At 38.6% G+C, this 19,402-nt stretch overlaps 1 protein-coding gene across 6 annotated transcripts in view; it reads left to right on the plus strand.

Annotated features, from left to right (window-relative positions):
- Positions 1-19,402, plus strand: part of MID1 (midline 1) — a 237,430-nt gene that overhangs the window by 203,072 nt on the left and 14,956 nt on the right. For all 6 annotated transcript variants that reach the window (XM_085052263.1, XM_085052283.1, XM_085052300.1 and 3 more), the window contains 4 exons: positions 2,729-2,836; positions 5,933-6,081; positions 9,386-9,513; positions 17,690-17,833. In XM_085052263.1, coding sequence (XP_084908389.1) covers positions 2,729-2,836; positions 5,933-6,081; positions 9,386-9,513; positions 17,690-17,833 — 529 coding nt within the window. The remainder of the gene's footprint in view (positions 1-2,728; positions 2,837-5,932; positions 6,082-9,385; positions 9,514-17,689; positions 17,834-19,402) is intronic.

Raw genomic sequence — 19,402 nt, forward strand, 5'->3', positions numbered from 1 at the left:
TGGTATTTTTGTAGCACCTGTACCTTGGAGCCCTGATCCATGCCTGTGGCTCTTTGGTCTGACATATGACTCCTCAGGAACATACAAGAAAAAATATTCAATGGTAATCTACCAAATAGTCCCTTTAGGGCCACAGCTAATATAGTGCACTTAAAATTAGGCATGTGCTCAATGGTAAAGTTATTATTGAATCAGAGGCTTTGTGGGCTGAAAATGTGATTAAGTAGTATTTCAGCTTGAGAAAAGCCCCCAGATTAAATGCTCGGGTTTTTTTTTTTCATACAAAGCTCAGACATATCATATAATTTTAGAATATTATTTCATTTTCAATAAGGTTGTTCAAACTCTAAAGTTGGAAATGTCTTCAAATGGAGTTTATAAAAGAGTATACATTTCAGATTTCAAGGAAAAAGAGAAGTCTGCAGTCAGTGCATTAAGAAGTCCAGAGATTTTTTCCCAAGCATTTTGTTTTTCTTAGCCAAAAGCTTTTTAGGTTAAGATCCAATTAATAGGTTATTATTCAAATCAACCAGAGCATTAAATGAAACAATGTTGATTTGACCTTCCTGTAACTCTGTGTTTCATGACAGTTATCCCAAAAATTAATTAGGTCTGCTCGACAAAGCAAATTGGTGATGTAAGTGGTGCTAGAAGTAACACTTTGAGTGGAAGCTACTCAAAATTCCCGTGAAGTGTTACCGTAATTAAGTGCCAAAAGTGTTACTGTAATTAAGTGCTGAAGTTGGCTGTGGCTGACCTGACCTTGGTATTGACACAGGAGCTGTGCCCACGTGCAGTGGATGTGATTGCTGCCTCTGTCAGAGCCTGGGGAGGATTCCCTGCTCTCTGAAAATTCAGGGGAATTTTCAATGGAAATTCCACTGAAACTAGTGGAATTTCAGTCCACTAGTGAGACTGAAATCAGGGCTGGGAAACTGGTACACAGTACAGCTTGTTGAAAGCAGCTTTGCAGATTTTCGTGCCAAAGATCCATGGTGCAGCTGAGGTGGTGGGGTGGCAGGAACAGAAGGAATAGGAGGGACAGTGCTGATTAACTAACTTTTCTAGGTTACCTGAGCTATCAGTGGAGAGGCAAGGGCACTGCTAGAAGCTTTGGGTGGGCTGCTTCGTGGTCTGTCTCTCCTTGTGGACTGTGATGAAAGCCAGGCAGAGCAACCACTGAATGTATGGAGATGGATGGGCACCTAAAACAGCACAGTGAGAACACCTTGTACATCTTCACCAGCATTTGCAGTTATGTCTGACCCCTTTCAGGAGCAAATGTATTCTCTCTTTATAATTATGATGTCCTAACTAACAATTAAGTCTCTAAAATGTACAAACAAACTTTAATTTTATGAAGGTTTGAGAAGGATAATCCAAAACCTTGATGAAAGCAGGCCTTTATTAACAAGTTCTCTCTTTGCCTGGAGGACACTGTATTTCACATAAGAAGGTTATTTGTAAAATTGGTTCTGGTCCAAATTTAGATATTTAAGCACTTGCTTAAGTTTAATGAGCTCCAAAATGTGCTTATAGGTAAATACATGTTTAAACACATTGCTGGAAGGAAAGAAAAGAATGCTGATGCAGATCTTGGGGCTCATCAGACTGAAGAAATAACCAAGGGGTGCAGTATAGTTACTTGTCACCTGAAACTATTCCCTGTTGGTTTTCACCACTGACTCTTACTATCCCAGAGGAAAAGGTGATATAGCTGTAGGGCCAATTAGCCAGGGCTGAAAGCTGCTTTAACTTCTTCCCATCTTTTACTCTTAGCAAAGTGCAAATGGAAACAAAGCTCTGAAATAATTTTTTTTTTTCTAGACATAATTAGAACTTTTTACCTTTTTCTCTGACTCTTTACACTTATAAATAAGCTAAACATACTACTACTGGAGGAGAAGTACTTTTTTCTGGTTGTACAGAAAGTTGACTTTTCACTGAAAAAATCAGTCTCCTTCAGAAACAAAGCATATTTATGTGAGAGCACAAACTTTTCTCTTACAAGTTTTTTGTCTTTTTTTAAACAAAAGTCAACATTTTCAATAGAAAGCTAATATTTTTGAGCGTTTTTTTCACTAAAATAAGTTTAATTTCCTCATATGTTTATACTTTAGTAAACTACATGAGCACACTATTTTCTACCTGATTCAATACTGGGGCAAAGTGGGAACAATTAAGACAGTCAACACACATGACTTGGTATTGTCACTTGGATCTTTGGTAATTTGAATCTTTCAGGAACCCATATGTGGACATATATGGTATCAGTAGTTCATTGTCCCTTCCAGTAAAAGGACTTGGGATCACTAAATGCAGCTGGAAGGAAATAGGTTCAAATCCCTCTAAAAGGAGGCAGTTGTTCACTGTGAATTAAGCTGTGGTGCTCATTTCTGTAGAATGATGCAGATACTTAAGGTTTCCAGGGTTTGAAGGAGAGACTAAATAAATCCATGTAATATAATTCTTCTGAGTATTAGTAATGATGTATAAAATGTGTCTGGTTCAAGGAGACTGAGCTACAAATGGTTGGAGGATGAGAAAACATTCACGGGAATCATCATACATGTTGGGACTTCTTTCCTCCTCACATTCTTTACTAACAGAAGGGAGCAAAAAAAATATGCCAACCCAACATTTTAGCAACTGCAAATTTTAAACTAGAAAATGGAAAAGGAAAATGTCAAAAAAAAGGTTTTGTTAATCCTTATGTTTTGCTTCACAGGTAAATGCATCCCGCCAAGAAACCAAGCTGATGGAAGAATGTGACCAACTCATTGAAATAATCCAGCAAAGACGACAAATAATTGGAACCAAAATCAAAGAAGGAAAGGTAAAAGATTTTATTCATTACACTACAAATAGGTCAACACAGTTTCCTTTTGATTGCAGCTTTTTTGACTGCAGATACTATTAGTGGAAATTTGTAAAATTCCTTATGTAGTTCTTGGCTACTGCTACTTTCATGTAAAGAAGAATTAGTATGCTAGACCTCAACTGTTTATTTGACATTTCTCTTACTACAGGTGATTATGGTTTTTGAGGATAAAAACAGAAATGTTGTTATGATCAGTAAATGACAATTAAATTATGTCCACTTAATGTTTCCTTCACTCTGTTATGTGCCTGACAGTATTTGCCCCAAAGTTTCACTTTCACAAAGTGCCACAGCACATGGAAATATGTCTCACAATTATCTACATATTTTTTTCCTAGGTACTGTAATTGTTTATTCAAGTACTACTGCATAAAAATTTTGTTCCCATCATTGTCACTCATGAGAATAGGAATTCTTCACTTATTTACAAAAAAAGACATTCAAAAGCATGCAAGAAATTAAATTAGGTGTGCATTTCTAATTCCCAAAGTTCCATGATAATTAGTAGCAAACACTTTAAGCAGGAAAAGCCTTTGATATTCAAGTTTCAACATATTTTGCTAGCTAACTGTTAACTCAGAAATGCATTAGAGTTGAATTAATGTTTTTATTTTCTAGGTACAAGGTGTTTACTCTTTAACTACTAAACTAACTAAGGCAGACATTCATTCTTCTTGTGTGGGAAAAGCTCAGGAAAGGAATAAAGTCAAGAGCAGGTTAAACGGTTCATGTGGCTGTCAAGATATTCCAATTAACTTGAAATGAAAAGCCTGTAGGCAAGGGCTAACTTAAACACGTTTGAAACCACAGGTCCTGCTCACTGTGTGACAAAACCTGAATTTCTTCATGCTGTTAACAAAATATAATTCCCTTCAAATGAAATAGATGGCCTTCTTCATTTTTGTTTCAGCTTTCTTTTTCTGTGCAGAGAGGCCAGATGTGCTAGCAACAAAGTAGAAAACTTACCATTCATTTGGATTAGTGCAATATACATGACTGCTTTTAAAAACTCTGTTGCTTGCAAAGACATATGCTAATTTCCATTAACATGGAAGATTTGTAATACAACTGACTCCAAATCTATTTAAATAGAGCTGTTGTCAGAATCTGCCCCTATTCTTTGTTCTATTTTGGTCAGCCAAAAGTTTTATCAGTGAAGGTCCAGTCAAGATCTGGAATGCTTTGACTCAAATGTGGTATATGTTGAAAGATTTCAGGGGCTCAGGAGACCCATGTGAAAAGCCACAGGAAGTTCTGCCCAATGTATCTTACTTTAAGGGGGCCTATGGTTAAGAGTCTTTCTGGAAGGTAGAGCATGACAAATTTCTCAGTAGGACTGTAGCTCCAGAGCTGGAAACACTCATGTACAAAGTTCTAGCTGTGCCTGCAAGGCTGCAGATTCAGTTGCACAAAGCTGAAAACCCTGTGCAGCTCCATCCTGCATCTCACCTATCCCCAAAACCCTTTAAAATCCCACAGAACATGTTAACAGGCAAGAAGCAAATATCAACTAGATAAGATAATCCTAGGGCAGATGTCATTCCTACCATTGCAGAAGTGGGTGGGGAGTGAGTGAGATGAGACTCTTCCTCTTCAAATTTATCATCTTCATCCTCTAGAAGAAGATATAAAAAAGAATAAAACAAGTGAAAAACATGGTTCATATATAGGTGTCACAAATCACGGCATGCCTTCTTACTGCAAAACACTCACAAGTTAACATTTATTTCAGTTCACTGTTTGCTTGTAATTAATTAGTAAATAAAGAAATGAACTTAACAGCGCAGTGCACCTTTCCCTCATTAGACTGGTGAAGACAAATTGTAGTCTCTGCGAATGCACAGTTACAGGAAACATTATGGCGTTAGTTCATCGTAGAAGCTGATCAGATCATTAGCACTACCAAAATCTGTGCATTCCCAGCTTTTTCTCCGCTTTGTTGTTTATATCTTTATAGAAATACTAATGTTAAATGACACTAATCATTTGGCCAGATTTTTTTTTTTTAATTTTTCAAATATGTATATTTTCTTTTTTATTTCTGTTGTCAAATAGGTGCACTAAGATACCCTCATCACTGCTTAGGATGCAAATATATATGAAATTCAACTCAGCAACTTCATAGTGTGTGCCCTAATCCTTTAGTTCGGAATGTTATCTTGATCATAAATTTGGATATTCCTGCCAAATGACTTGGTTGTTAGTTTCCTCATTTTGCATGTAACTGGGTCTAAATGTGCCTTTCTAAATTCCAGAATTATTTAATTTCCTTCCTATTTCTTACTCCTGTTCAAACTATGATCCTGATGTGATAACAAAGGGAAGGACTCCCAGACCTTTCAGGAACTATTGTAGTTCCTGAAAGTTTTGTTAGCCAGCATTGTCTTTAAATGGAGTACTGTGCCCTTCCTTAACCTTTCAGCTAATGATTACAGTCACATCTAGTGTGTTTATCTCCAGCACATATGTTTGCAGTAATAATAATCAGCTCTCCAGCACTACTGTGCTTTTGTCCAGTTAAAAATATCCAACCAGAAAACACCCCGTTTTACAAAAAGCACATTCTGAGAAGATCAGGCACATATTGTTAATAGAATTGAACAGTCTTTTTCTTTTAAGTTTTATTTTCAGATTTTTTTCATGAAACTCACCTAATTCATAGGAAAAAAGTAGTTGTTCTACAAGTAGCCTTTACCACAGATCTCATCATTTCAGGGAAATGGTTATCTAAATAGCCCTTAGTTATCATGTAAGCAGAAATTACCAGGAAATTACGTTGCTTCTGCTGGAAAATAGGCCAGCTGTGCTTGTTTTGGCTCTCCCATGTTGTTTTCCATGTGGAAAATATTCAGGCAGGAAGGCTGTGCCTGTCCATATTAAAAATGTTACATGGCTAGATGGAGTTCGCCACAAAGCTTGTGTGAAAGAAGCTCTTGTCACCAAAGCCATTCCTCTTAGCTCCTCCTTTGGCCAGCTTTCCCTCTGAAGTGCAAACCCAGTCGTGATTTCTGACCTTAGTGATGTGACTGCTTTCCTGTGTTTCCTCTCAAGGTGGTGAGGTTGAGAAAACTGGCTCAGCAGATTGCCAACTGCAAACAGTGCATCGAGCGCTCGACATCCCTCATCTCTCAGGCTGAGCAGTCTCTGAAGGAGAATGATCACGCTCGCTTCCTGCAAACAGCTAAAAACATCACGGAAAGGTAAAGGAGACCTTCCTCTCAGTAAATAAGGAAAATCTTGCTTTAAGGCAGCTGGGTTGCCATAGTTGCTGATTGTCTTGTCACACCACAGATGTGGTCAAAGGCAGGGGATAGTCAACATATTCCCCCAAAACGCTGCTTCATGCTGTACCAGAGTGGGAAGAACCTTACTGTAATGCTAAATAAGAACATCCTTTTGAGAAGAGGAGCACTCAAAAAAGGGTGGAAATTAAGAGTTAGAACAATAACAGCATGCACAAATGAAAGAGGTAGAATGGTTGACAAGCAAAAGTTTGATGTTAAGCACACTGAAAAAAACAGGTTTATGGTTGAAATTCCCACTTCATGAAAAATTCTGAGATTGCGAAAGAAATCAGGTAGTAGGTGCATTCCTTAGAAGAAACTGGGAATTATCTTAATGGATTTATACTCTTCACAATATAGCAAGGCACAAGATAATAAAAGATGTAACTTTGTGAACCTGCACAATGCATCTTGAAGAGATGGAGATTCAACAGTCCAGGGGGTTTGGAAGTTACAGCAGTTGCTGTGTTGGGTCCCTGGGTGCAGGGAATTTCTGCTTCTTTCAGGATCCTGGCTGCTCTTTAGCATGCCAGGTATATCGAGGATCCCAAAGACGAGGACCATGCTATCAGAAAATTTGGTCTGGTTTTCAGTGCAATGCTGTGAATGCTGAAACATTCCCATTGAGTTTCAGCAGGATTTTCTGAGGAAAAAATATTCTGGAATATTTTTTCCTCAGAAAATCAGCTGTTCAGCAATCAATCAGAAAAAAAAAAAAAAAAAGTTTAAGAAAGGAGAATATGGACAACAAAGAAGCAAGACATCAAAAGTATGCTCGTTAATGCAGCAATTTTTTTATTTCTGGGTTCTCATTATATCTTCTCATTTTCCAACCAGTTTTCCCCAAATCCAAAGCATGAAATTCCCTGCTCCTATTACATATTTGTTTAAGTCTATCACTTACTCTGGTGTGCTGTGTCAGTCTTCATGAAGCTAATTATCAATTTAAAAATAAATCAGCAACACTGGGTTGCCTGTTACAGGTTCAGAGGATTAAAAATCAGTTGAAAAAAGAAAGACCGGGCAAGGCAGTGGGTTTTACGTTGTCTGTCAGACCCTTTTTATTCTGTCACCAAGCAACATTGTGGCCAGTAATAAAACTAGCAGGAGTGTCAAAAGCTGAGGGTGGGGTCTGCCCTTTTTCTCAGCATTCAGCAGAATCAGCAGTAGGGCAGAAACCCGTGGAGACACAGAGCTTTCTGCCTGACTACCAGGGAATATTCAGAGAAGTTCCATTTTGAACTTGTAAGCATGAACAATTGCATCATAAACACAATCACAGGAGAGACACTGGGAGAGCAGAAATGAGACAAGCTGCCATATGTGTTCAATCAAACTTAATTCTTGGCTATCACAGATTGCTGCCTGTAATGAGATGGCTGTGAACATCCTAAAAATCAGAGAATCATTTCAAGCAGTGAATAAAACCCAGGGTGAAAAAATACCAAGTGCTTGCAGACAATTTGCAAATGGAAAAAGAGACTAAATAGGATTAATAAATTATTCCTCACAAGTAACTCTCCTAGTTCTCATGTGGTGAGCAACATTTTGTTTGCTTTTAGACTGCTCATGTAACAGTCTCACCAGGGCTCTGAGCTCCAGCAGCTAAAGCAGTCTCCTGAAATCATGCTCATTGCATTTCTTTATCCACACATTTCAAAGTAATTGCAGTATAATATTCTCTCTTGTAAGCACAACAGGTAGCTATGCAAGCAAAGTCACTGCATACACTCCAGTGATTTAGGTTGTGCATTATTTACAGTGGGTGAAAGGCATTTATCTTAGAAAAACCCTTTCCAATCAAGTACAGTGTCAGTGCTTACTGTGTCAACAGTGGGCAGAGTTACAGGATGAAATTCAATCCTCTGAACCTAATATGGTGATGTGGTGTCTGAAATTTTGGATTTTTAATCTCAGAATAACACATACAAACACTGGGGACCCTTTGCATATCCCCAAACAACAGTCCAAAAAGACCTGGTGATATTAAAAAAAAAGTCTGTCCTAGGATCTACTTTAAACTAAGTTCTACATCCACAGCTGCAAGAGAAACAATGCTGAAAACTGTATAACAAGAATATTGACTAGGAGACCTCCTCAGCTCAGCTTTTAAAAACTGTGCTGAAGACAGTGAGATGTACAGCTCAGTTTTTTACTTTCCTGATTGTATTTTTCTAAAGAACTACACCAAAAATAATATTAAAAAATAGTCCTTAGTAAGCATTAGTAAGTCCTTGGTGACTGGAGTCACTTCAGTCATTTCTACAGAAAAAGAATACTCTAATTTGGGAAAATTTTAAATTGAAGCAATCAAATATTTTGATGAGACGTCATGAATGACAGATAGCAGACATATATTGCATGCATGGTTGTCTGTTTATCTCCAAACTGAAACATTTGCCCAATTTCTGTTGTATAGCATAAAGTTTGCAATCCCTCTCAAACCAAACAAACTTTCTATAAACATATCCAGTAACCAGCTCTCAAGAAATATGCATTTTGAGATACCAGGCTAAAGGGTGTGAAAAATTCTTCCTGATGGCATTTTTCTCATGAAAATTCATTCCTTTATATTAGTGCACCTGGACAGAGAAAATGTGGATATAGCTCCTGAAATGAGTAGGCGAGGAAACTTTCCAGTTTTGGAGGAAATATAAGTATGCACACATGATTTGCAGGGAAAGGCCTTTTAAAATAAACCATGCTGACATCTATTTGTTTTATCTCCCTCCTGTGCCTTTTGAAGTTAACAGCAGTGTGCTGTGCTGAACAGCTGAGGAGGAGTGGGGACTGCACCAAGCCCTTGGGACAGCAGTGCCAAGGTGTGCCTCAAGCAAGAAACTGCTTGGGAAAACAAGGGTTGGGAGAGATGCAGCATCTGTCAGGATTGCTTAAAACACGGCTAATTATAGTGCTCTTTTTTTCTTTGGTTCAGTGAGTGATTAAAAAGGAGAATTCAAGGTATATTTTTGCTTGTAAAAATTTTTTCTGACACTGCATGGTAGGCCTAAGCTCAGTAAAAAAAAAATATATTGGAGGTCTTGCTCTCAAAAATAAAAGTGGTTGGAGAAGTTCCTAACTTGAACTATATAAATTAAATATGTGTAGAAGCTTTTGTCAAGCTTTTTGAGAAGCTATAACAATCATATTGATCAGGTTCACCTTGATATGAAAGTTATTGTGTCTTGAGTGCTCAAAGACGTTTTTACTTTCATTACAGGGTTTCCATGGCAACTGCATCCTCCCAGGTTCTAATTCCTGAAATTAATCTCAACGATACTTTTGATACTTTCGCACTTGATTTTACCAGGGAGAAGAAGTTGTTGGAATGCCTTGATTACCTTACAGGTACTTTTGTTTTTCTTGAAGTGCTATTATTATATATTCCTCATAAAATAGTAGTGATTGGATTTTCTTCAGTCTTCCCTGTGGTCTCAACTTTGGCTGATTGCCAGGTGCTCACTAAGCCACTCTCACTCTACCTCCTCAGTAAGGGGAAAAAATAAAATGAAAAGCTCCTGGGTTGAGATAAGGACAAGGAGTTCACTCAAGAATTACTGCTACAGGCAAAACAGACTCAGCTTGGGGAAGATTCATGTAATTTATTGCAAATTAATTGTAAAAGTAGGACACTGAGAAATAAAAATAAATCTAAAAAAAAACCTTTTCCCCACTCCACCCTTCTTGGGCTCAACTTTACTCCCACCTTTTCTCCCTCCTCCCCACCAAGTGACACCTGGGGATGAGGAATGGAGGCTGTGGTCAGTTCATCACACATCACCTCTGCCATTCCATCTTCCTTGTGCCCTTCCCCTACTCTGGCATGGGCTTTCTCCCACAGAATGCAGTTCTTCATTAACTTCTACAACATGGGCCCTCCCAACAGGTTGCCATTCTCCAAGACCTGCTCCATCAGGGGTCATTTCTGCCAGATGTATTTAGGCAGGAGTGGACTGCTTCAGTGTGAGTCCCCCAAAGGCCACAATTCCTGTGAGAAGCCTTTCTCCTATGTGATCCTCTCTCTGCAGGCTGCAGCTTCCAGGGCATATCAACCTGCTCCAGTGAGGCTCCTCCATGGCTGCAGGTGGATATCTATTCCACTGTAGTGTTCCGTGGGCTGCAGGCAAACAGCCTGCATCACCATGGTCTTCACCACAGGTTGCAGGGGAATTTCTCCTCTAGCACCTGGCACCTCTTCCCCCTCCTTCTTCACCGACCTTGGCAGCTGCAGAGCTGTTTCCATCACATTTCTTACTCTTCTCTCCCCCAGCTGCTGCATAGCCTTTCCTACCCTTTCTTAAAAATGCTATCACAGAGGCACTATTGGTACCAGGCATGAGCTCAGCTTTAGGCAGTGGCAGGTGTATCTTAGAACTGTCTGTGATTGACACTGAGTCAGCTCCTGATCTTTTCTGACAGACATAAATAACCCTTGTAGCCCAGCCACAACCAAAACCTTGCTGCATAAACCGAATACACTCTCCCTCTTAATCCTAATTATATTACCCCCAGCAGCCCCAGAATGCCCCAGGAAGCATTAGGTGCTTCACACAACCAGGATGCATTTCCTACCTCCTCTCCTTGCATTCTTCACCACCAGAGTGTGAGGAAGTGGGATTGAGAAATGGTTAAAAGCCACTGCAACAGCGTGAAGTGAAAGAACATCTGGAGCTCAGCCTGGAGCAGGCAGAGGAGGGAGAACAGGGACCAAACCCTCTTTCCCAGGAGATGGATGCTCCAGGTGTTATTCTCTCCCTTGGGGCTGCCTCCTTGCTGCAGCAGATTGCAGCCTGGCAGAGTTCCCGTGAGCAACCAGAAGCTGCTCAAGCAATCAGCATCAGAGGCTCAGCAGTGAAAGATGTTTTCTCGTGTTGGTGATTCTGTGTTTCCCCCGTCACAGGACTGGAGGATCTGGCTGTGTCTGGAGCTAGAGAGCACACAGTGTGCTCTGAGCCAGGCTGTGGGGTGGGTTCTCCCCACAGCAGAGCCCCACCTTGCTTCACTGAGATCTTTGGCCTGAAGAAACCCACAGGATTAGACCCTTACTGAAAGCCTGAGTAATGTGCAGTCTCAGAGTGTACAATGACTCACAAAGAGAAACAAATTACTGTAATTAAGGGTGTTTTGATTTCAATGCCAGAATTAGAACAATTCATTCCAGTTCAATTGAAAACAGAAGAGATGTGGTAGGTTATTTTCCAGGGTCTTTAAGCATCTGCTGTTAGCAGCGAGAATTTGCAATGAAAGGCACAAAGCACTGTTAGAAAAGCGTTGTAAAACACTTCCTGGGTCCATTCACTTGTCCCAGTTTGCAGAGGGTATACTTGTGTTAGTTCAGCAGAATGTAGGGGTGCAGTCTCCTCATTGCCAACCACTATCTTTTCCATGCAGAGGGCTGGCTTCTGGCTTTTCTTCAGAGGAAAGGTTGAGGAAAATTAGGGTTCTTCAGCCTGCAGAAGAGAGGGTTCCAAAGAGACCTCATTGTGGCCTTTCAGCAAATATTTTAGTGGGGTTTGTTGAGACAGGGCAAGGTGTAATGATTCTAAACCAAAGCAGGGTAAGTTCAGCCTACATAAAAGGAAAAAATGTTTTACAATGCAGCTGGTGAGACATTGGAACATGTTTCCCAGAGAGGCTGTATATGTCCTGTCCCTGGAAACATTCAAGGTCAAGTTGGACAGGACTCTGAGCGACCTGATCTAGCTGCTGGTGTCCCTGTTCACTGTCCAGAGCTTGGGCCAGATGACCTTTAAAGTTCCCTCCCAATCCAAACTATTCTCTGATTCTGTGATTCTATGAATAAATTAACAGATCAATACTGGGAACCACAAGACTGGGTTCATGCACAGGGCAGCAGCACCCTTGCCTCTTAGAGCTGTGGGGTTCTTGCTGCATCTAAAAGACAAATTTTATCTGCAAGAAATTTCTTTATCACTGTGTGACTGATGAATACAATCAGTGTCTAACACATATTCAAGTAAATAAAACACAATAATAATGTGATAAGAGTAATTTTAACTTCTTATACAGTATCAAAGATATGTTACAGTGTCTGCCTTTCTCCAAATCTGCAGGAATTTTGCCATCATGTTGAGCGTTCACCACAAAATTGTAAAGTCCAAGGTAATTAAAGGAAGGATTAAAACAAAAAACAGACTTATTTGCCCTAACCTATCAATCTACCTCTAGAATAATGCCTCTCTCCTTCCTTTGGAGTCAAAGAAGAGAAATAACTATCTCATTTTCAGGCATATATATCAAGGCTGTTGACTCCATTCTGGAGTTGCCTGTTTCTCCAACTTGTCTCTCCAACAGAGAATAGACATATTCATTCAAATGCAGATAACTATGGTTCAGATCTTTAAAGTTATATGAAGTGAATTCTGTCTAGAAGTCTGCTCCTGCAGCCCTCAGGTCTTCTCCCCTTTGTGCATCAGATGTCAATATTATCAGCCTAATTGCTGTACATTGCAGAAAACAAAGGTTATATCTGTACCAAAACTAAGGGTTGTCTTGCTACAAAGATATTTTCTGTGATCCATCATGATGGCTGTCACTTACACAGCTCCTTCTCTGCCTTTTTTCTAACTTGTCCACAATCTTAAAAAAATTGCTTACAATGCAGTCTAAGGGAACTTGCAAATGTATCAAGCATTTTAGCTGTTTTTTCCTAACAGACCGTTATCCTTGCCCTTGATGCCCAGTGAAAAACAGTTCTAGCTGGCTTTTCTTCACATTAATAAATAGCATATGGCTGCAGTGGCAAAATGAAAAGCACATGTCCAAATTATCTGAGCATAAAATGCAACCTGTGCAGACAGTTAAAATACATTCATGTAAATATATGTGTGTGTGTGTGTGTATATATATATATATATAGATATAGATATAGATATAGATATAGATAGATATATATATATATATAATCCCAAGAGTAAAATGCATTTGATTATTCTCTACTTTTGTCCAGAAACTCCAGAGAAAGATTTATATTACTCCTTTCAGACTGGTGCATGGAATTTTCATAGATCATAAACTGAACACTTTGTGACAGAGCGAATTAGGCTTTACTTTTATCACATTTCACAGTTAAGTAAAACGAAGACCATTTGTACATCCTTGTCATAGATCTATGCTGTGGATTAAGTGAAGAAGCCTACCTTATAACTATCATCTGTACTGCTTCTGAACAAAATGTCAAAACCTAAATTCCAGCTTCATTATCTCTGCTGTCAGTTGCTTTAGAAACAATTGACCTTGGCTGTCTCCTGGAGATTTTTTTTTCTCTTTTGGTTCTCCCCAGTATAATATTTGTCAGATTTTCTTCATACTCCATCTCCCCAACCCTATCTTTCTTTCTTCCTTGGCTATTTCTTGAGTGAAGAAATAAATTTAATTAGTTTGTGCTTATCATTTACGTAGATGTCTGTCCAAAGCTTCTGCTATCCAAATAAAATCTCTGATACCTTTTTGAAAGTTGCCAGCCAGACATTGAGATATCAAGCTCAGTATATTAAAACAATACTTTTAATCTTCATCTGACTGTTCTATTCTCTGTATATATAGCCTTGATATCATTTGAATGCATTCTTATCTTAACAGTTGCTCAAGCTCTTCATCTGGAAATCATCTTTTTCTAAAAATGTATCTAGCTAGATCCAGGCAATACATATTACTTGCAAACCCTCTGCACAATATTAATGTCATAAGGACTTTTTTTGTTCGTTGTGAATCAAAAATACTTGGTTTGTGTCATAGCACTTTATAATCAATTGCAGGAACATCTATTCTATGACCTTGCAATTTGCCCTGCGTCAGAAATCCCTTCTGAAACAATGATAAGTTTTCTTCATCCATCACTTCAGCTATGACTGTACAAAGAAATATGTATTGCCTAGCATATGTCAGCAATTTTTTCACACAGAAACAACTTGGTCCTGGAAACTCTTCACAACCTGTCTTACTGCTTAATTCTTTCAGCATTGAAAGATCAATAACCAGCTATGGTCTGTGCTCAGTCTCATGGTTTGGGTGTAATCTCTTCTCATTCTGTTGGTTTTGAGCCGTCCTGGTCTACACAAACACTGTCCAGATGGTTGTATGACTGAGCCCTTGGTACCTACTCATACATGACAAGTTAATAACACATGAAATTTGTATCCACATCTGATGTAACATGCCTTTCGAATTCCTGCATGATGGTTCAGTCCAGTGATACATCATGATCACGTATCAGCATGATACATGATTGAGTCAATGAAAATCTGAGAGGTTCAGAGCAGCTTCTGCAGCTCCCTCACGTTCATACCAGCAATATGGATATCTCTAGCACCATTAAATCAAGCAGATTGCTTAGGTCTGCTTTTTGTTACTCAGTGTCAAAATCCATAAGGAACCTTTACAAAGTCAATCACTGCGTGATAGCAGGGAGGTGGAAGCTGAGCAAACAAAATTAATTTGAGGAGTTTTTAGTCAAAATCTGTGACCTTGTAGGCAATCTCTGTGCTGAGAGGATTTAGATAGAATCCCAACAGGCACCCAGGAGGCACTGCATTCATGCTGGGATTCACCAGGGAGAGGTGGCAGTGTCCCTAAATTGTCTCTCAGTTGTGTAGATCTTATGAGCCATTTATTTTGCTTCAGATCAAAAGACATCCAGATATCATGGAAAGGAAAGCAAGTTAAGCTCACCCAGTTGAAAGGGAGAAATTATGCTCTTGATATCAGTTACTGAGAGCAAATCTAAGAAACTCCATTTCTAATATTAGTGCCTTTCACGCATTTCAGGTGTGGTTACTGACTTTTTAAGTGTGTTTACTCAGTTTTGGGTCAAACTGAAGTATAACAGCAATGATTTTTCTGTCTTGTGAGAGAGTGTTGATTCACAAAAGCTGGTATATGAAAGTCTGAGTATCTGAAGCAATTACCACTCCCAGATATTTGCTCTGATCCTCTATGGAGAATTCCTCCTTCCATTGCTGTGTTGGGAGTATTCTGGACTTCCCCTCTGGAGCAGTGGTGAAGCACATCTGAGCAGGAAGAGGAAGGTGCTGGTGCAACCCTGAGATCACTGAAGTTTTGAGGAGGCTTTGCTGTGGCACAGAGCTCTGTAAACACTACTAGTGAATGCCATAACCAAATCACACACTATCAAACACAATAATGAAGCTAACTGGTTGAGGTCAATCTCTTTAATTGCATTACAAATTTACACTTTCTAAAGGAGTATGTGCTGTGGAATGATGAATTTGGCAGTTGGACTGCTGCATTATTTTGTTGTAACAAAGCAACTGAATGTAGACTTCCCTGCCTTTCTGTAGGAGAAGCAGGTGTATTTGTTTTACTCTTAAGTGCTTTAGGGAATGAAAGAGCTGAATTCATGCAGTATAGTCTCAGGTGAGTGTGGGTTAATCACAAGAGCCAGGGAATGTATGTCCTGCTTAAGTCAAATCCTTTTCAATCATTTTCATCACGTGAAGACCTGTAAATTTTCAGCTATAAGGCCAGGTGTGCATATGAAGAGCAAATTTAGGCTGCTGTTTTCAAAACGAAGTTGAAGATGCTTTGGTGTTATTGAAATGCAGTTCACAGTTCACAAAGCCTTCAGTAATTTATGCTTTCCATAAGTTAATATTTACTTTCTATGTTGGAATAATAGCAAGTACATTTCTCAAGTAAAACATTTTGTTGTTAGGTGCAGGAGATGACAGAAGACTTTAGTTGAACACCAGCAGAAAAAAAAATGGATCTACTTGTATATTTGCAACAAATACTTGTTCCAATTTCTGTTTGGCTTCTGAAGGACAGGCAAAATATTAAAATGAAGAAGAAAAAAAAATTAAATCTCCAGTGATCGTTCTACAGGATACATTTTTGGAGCATAGCTGATATCACCATTAATATTTTCAGAAAACTGTGGACATTTTTTTCTCTACATTTTGATTATATTCCTCTCCTGGATAACTGTTCTAATTTGAGTTTATTTGTCTTTCTTTTCATTAATACCCATCTGTCCCAATGATTTCTCTGACAAGATTAAAAAAGGTATTGATAAGCTTCTGTGTTTCAGTATTTGGAGCATCACAAATCATGGCCATATCATGAAAAATATTTGAATGTTTCCTTATGCCCCTTGGTTAAAAGAGGCTACTTGGAAATGTGTCTGCACTTTAATCCTTGGGAACATACATCAGTAAATCAGAGACATGAACTATAAAAATTCTTAATGGAAAATAAAATAAATGTTTCATAAAAAGAAGATGTTGCAAAAGTAAAGGTGGAATTCCTTTAGAGGGACTTTTTTTGAGGCTATTATTTATGGCTTACAGAGGTTAAAGAGTTGACTGAAAAAAAATAAACCACAAATATTCAGAGTTGCTTTCCTTTTCCTTTCATACAGACATATTTTGGTTGTTTCAGCATGAATGCCCTCCTTCTTCACTCTGTGACAGCTGGTAGAAACACTGTTAAGCACAAGGATTTGTTATTTTTCTTTTCATGATGTGGCTTGTAGGGAAGATGATTTGGAATGAAGCTCCCACTGGGACAAGCATGCAGGAAGATTCACCAGTCTTTCAACAAGAAACTAATTTCCTTGTTATTTAGGTATTTGGCTCTTTAAAGATTGCAAAAAAAAAAGAAAATTTAGAGCTAAGTAACTTATTTCAAGTTCCACTTCTTTAAATAGGTCTTTAAACAAACCCATGTATTAATATGGGGAAAGATTGTATATCTTATTACACAGATATCTTGCCTATTGATTAGAAAAAAAAAAAAGAGAGACAGAGGGCTCCTGGGTGACTATTTGGTTGTAATATTCATACAGTCATTATGTTCTGATAGGAACTTTTTATTTAAGTCTGAAAAAGTGAATTTTATAACTAGAAGAAATTACACACATATATGTTAGAAAGGATAACCAAAAGATGAATAAAAATGGGGAGAGGAGAAAATTGTGCATGAAAGTATGACTGTTGGGTGTTTCCCCAAAATTATATTTTTAAATATCTGCTGCTAATGAGTGACAGATCACTGTGTGTCCTAGAGAGGGGCAGTGAAGGCTGCACCACCACAATACCACTTATAGCAATAAGTAGGTAGGATAAATTGGGCAAAAACTGCTTGCAAGTCAACACTGAAGAGGGCTGATCCTCCCTCTTGATATGCATCAATGACATTTTGATAGGTCTAGTGAAATGGTCAGAACAATCCTAGGAAAAGCAACTTGTTGTGGTATCCATCTAATGTGACCACTGATACGTCACTTGTTCTATTGCATCTGAACCTAAAGCTACTTTAATACAAAATATTTTCAAAATATGGGGATCCTAGGTGGTTATGTTGATATTAAGAATTCTTTCCTAACAGTTAATTGGTAATTAAAGTTAGTACTGGAATTAGCAAAGAGTTGTTGAAAGGTCTGTTGGTTGATATTGCTACAAACTCATACATCAACTACATCCCCTAATCTCTGGGGAAAGGGGAAATACTTTACTGATTGTGCCTCCTGTGTTGTATCTCACAGCTCCCAACCCACCCACCATTCGAGAAGAGCTCTGTACAGCTTCTTATGATACCATCACTGTGCACTGGACATCAGATGATGAGTTCAGTGTGGTGTCTTATGAGCTGCAGTACACCATCTTCACTGGACAAGCCAATGTTGTTAGTGAGTATAAACCTTCTCTTCTCTTGCTCTGTCTCCTTGTGGTTTCTTTAAAGACAAATGTACTCCTATGTCAAGAACAAAAGGAAAAAATAATGTCTAGAAAGATTTAAAGCCAAAATTTTCAGTCCAAACCAGCAATTACTTTAAAAGAGTTTAAAATTCAGAATTAAGTCAGTTAAAAATTCTTGTGTCTTTTCTGGGTGTGCCATTTATTGGGAGCATTCAAAGACTCAACCCAGCAAAAAAGTGTTGTCTGTATTAACAGGACTTGTCTCTTGCATTCCATGTCCCTTTTTGCAGATGTAGCAAGTCCAAAGGCCTCAGTTCCATTGTCTGCACTAGTCAAGCAGTCTGCTTTTGGGAGCCTGTGTTGAACTGGTCATTAGTTAGAACTGTAGCCCCATTGTCATTTATATAAACTTGACATCTGGACCTCTGTCAGAAATAGAGATTAAGTCCTTCTCTCTGATTTTTTAGTCTTCAAGGCTGCAAAGCATACGTTTCAGTTAGTGAACTACAGGCTAAGTCAGAAAACATCAATAGAACAACAATTTATATGGTAACTGTTTTACTTAAAATTAGGTTAAGAGACATGGTTGTATATTTTGTATTATAGCACATTTTTTATGAGTACTCTCTGCGTTTTGAATCTGTGATTTTCTTTATTGATCAAATGTACTTATTAGGGTTTGAATTGCTTTATTGTTAAATAACTGCTCCTCACAGAAAAAAAAAGTATTGTCTAACCTTTGGTCAGGAAGTCAACACTTCTGGGTTCAGTGTTCTGCAATCATTGGGATCACTGACTAAGAATTTAGAGAAGTCATTCAACTTCTTCCTGTTCACCATATATTTAATGGGAATACCACTAGCTGACATACTTCTTTTATAAAACAAGGATTCTGAAGTGAACCAAATCAGTCAAAATGTGGAGCTTGTTCAAGTCAGCATATATTTAGATTGGGAACTCGTTGCCACAGAGGGTTGGTGTGGTTTTGAGTTTGAGAGATGCCTGAACAGATCTTGCCGAAAAAATACACTGAGAACAATGAAGTGCAGGGACTTCCTCCTGGCTCAGGAAGTCCCAGAGCTGTAAGCTGTTGAAGCCTGGGGGAGCATGGTGAGAAGTGATCAGTGTGTGCTTTCCCTGTCCCTTAAAACCTTCCTACACTCTCACCTTTGCCATCAAATACCCTGGGCACACACTGAGCTAGACAGGCTTAGTTGTGACACAGTGCAGAAGTGTTTTTCTTCTTGCAAAGTTTGTTTGTAAGAAGAAAATTCATTGAGCTACTTTGATGTAAGTCAGTGCTGTGGGCACGTTTACATGCTTTATGTCAGTGGAAAAATTGTGTGGCCTATGCCAAGTTTGAGTACTGAGCCAAATTCTCCCACTGACTCTTCTGTTACTGCATGAATCTCATCTTCTTCATCACTAAGCAGGAGTTTGTTTTCCAAGCCATCTGAAAGGATATCTGAGGATTCGTGTGCTGGCATCTTAACATCATTTTAAAGCGTGCTGTGAATGTATTCTAGTGTTTATGACTGACTAAAAAAAGGAGATGGATG

The sequence above is a fragment of the Lichenostomus cassidix genome, chromosome 1 (assembly GCF_008360975.1).
Source record: "Lichenostomus cassidix isolate B80296 chromosome 1, HeHo_3.0, whole genome shotgun sequence".
Lineage (NCBI taxonomy): Eukaryota > Metazoa > Chordata > Aves > Passeriformes > Meliphagidae > Lichenostomus > Lichenostomus cassidix.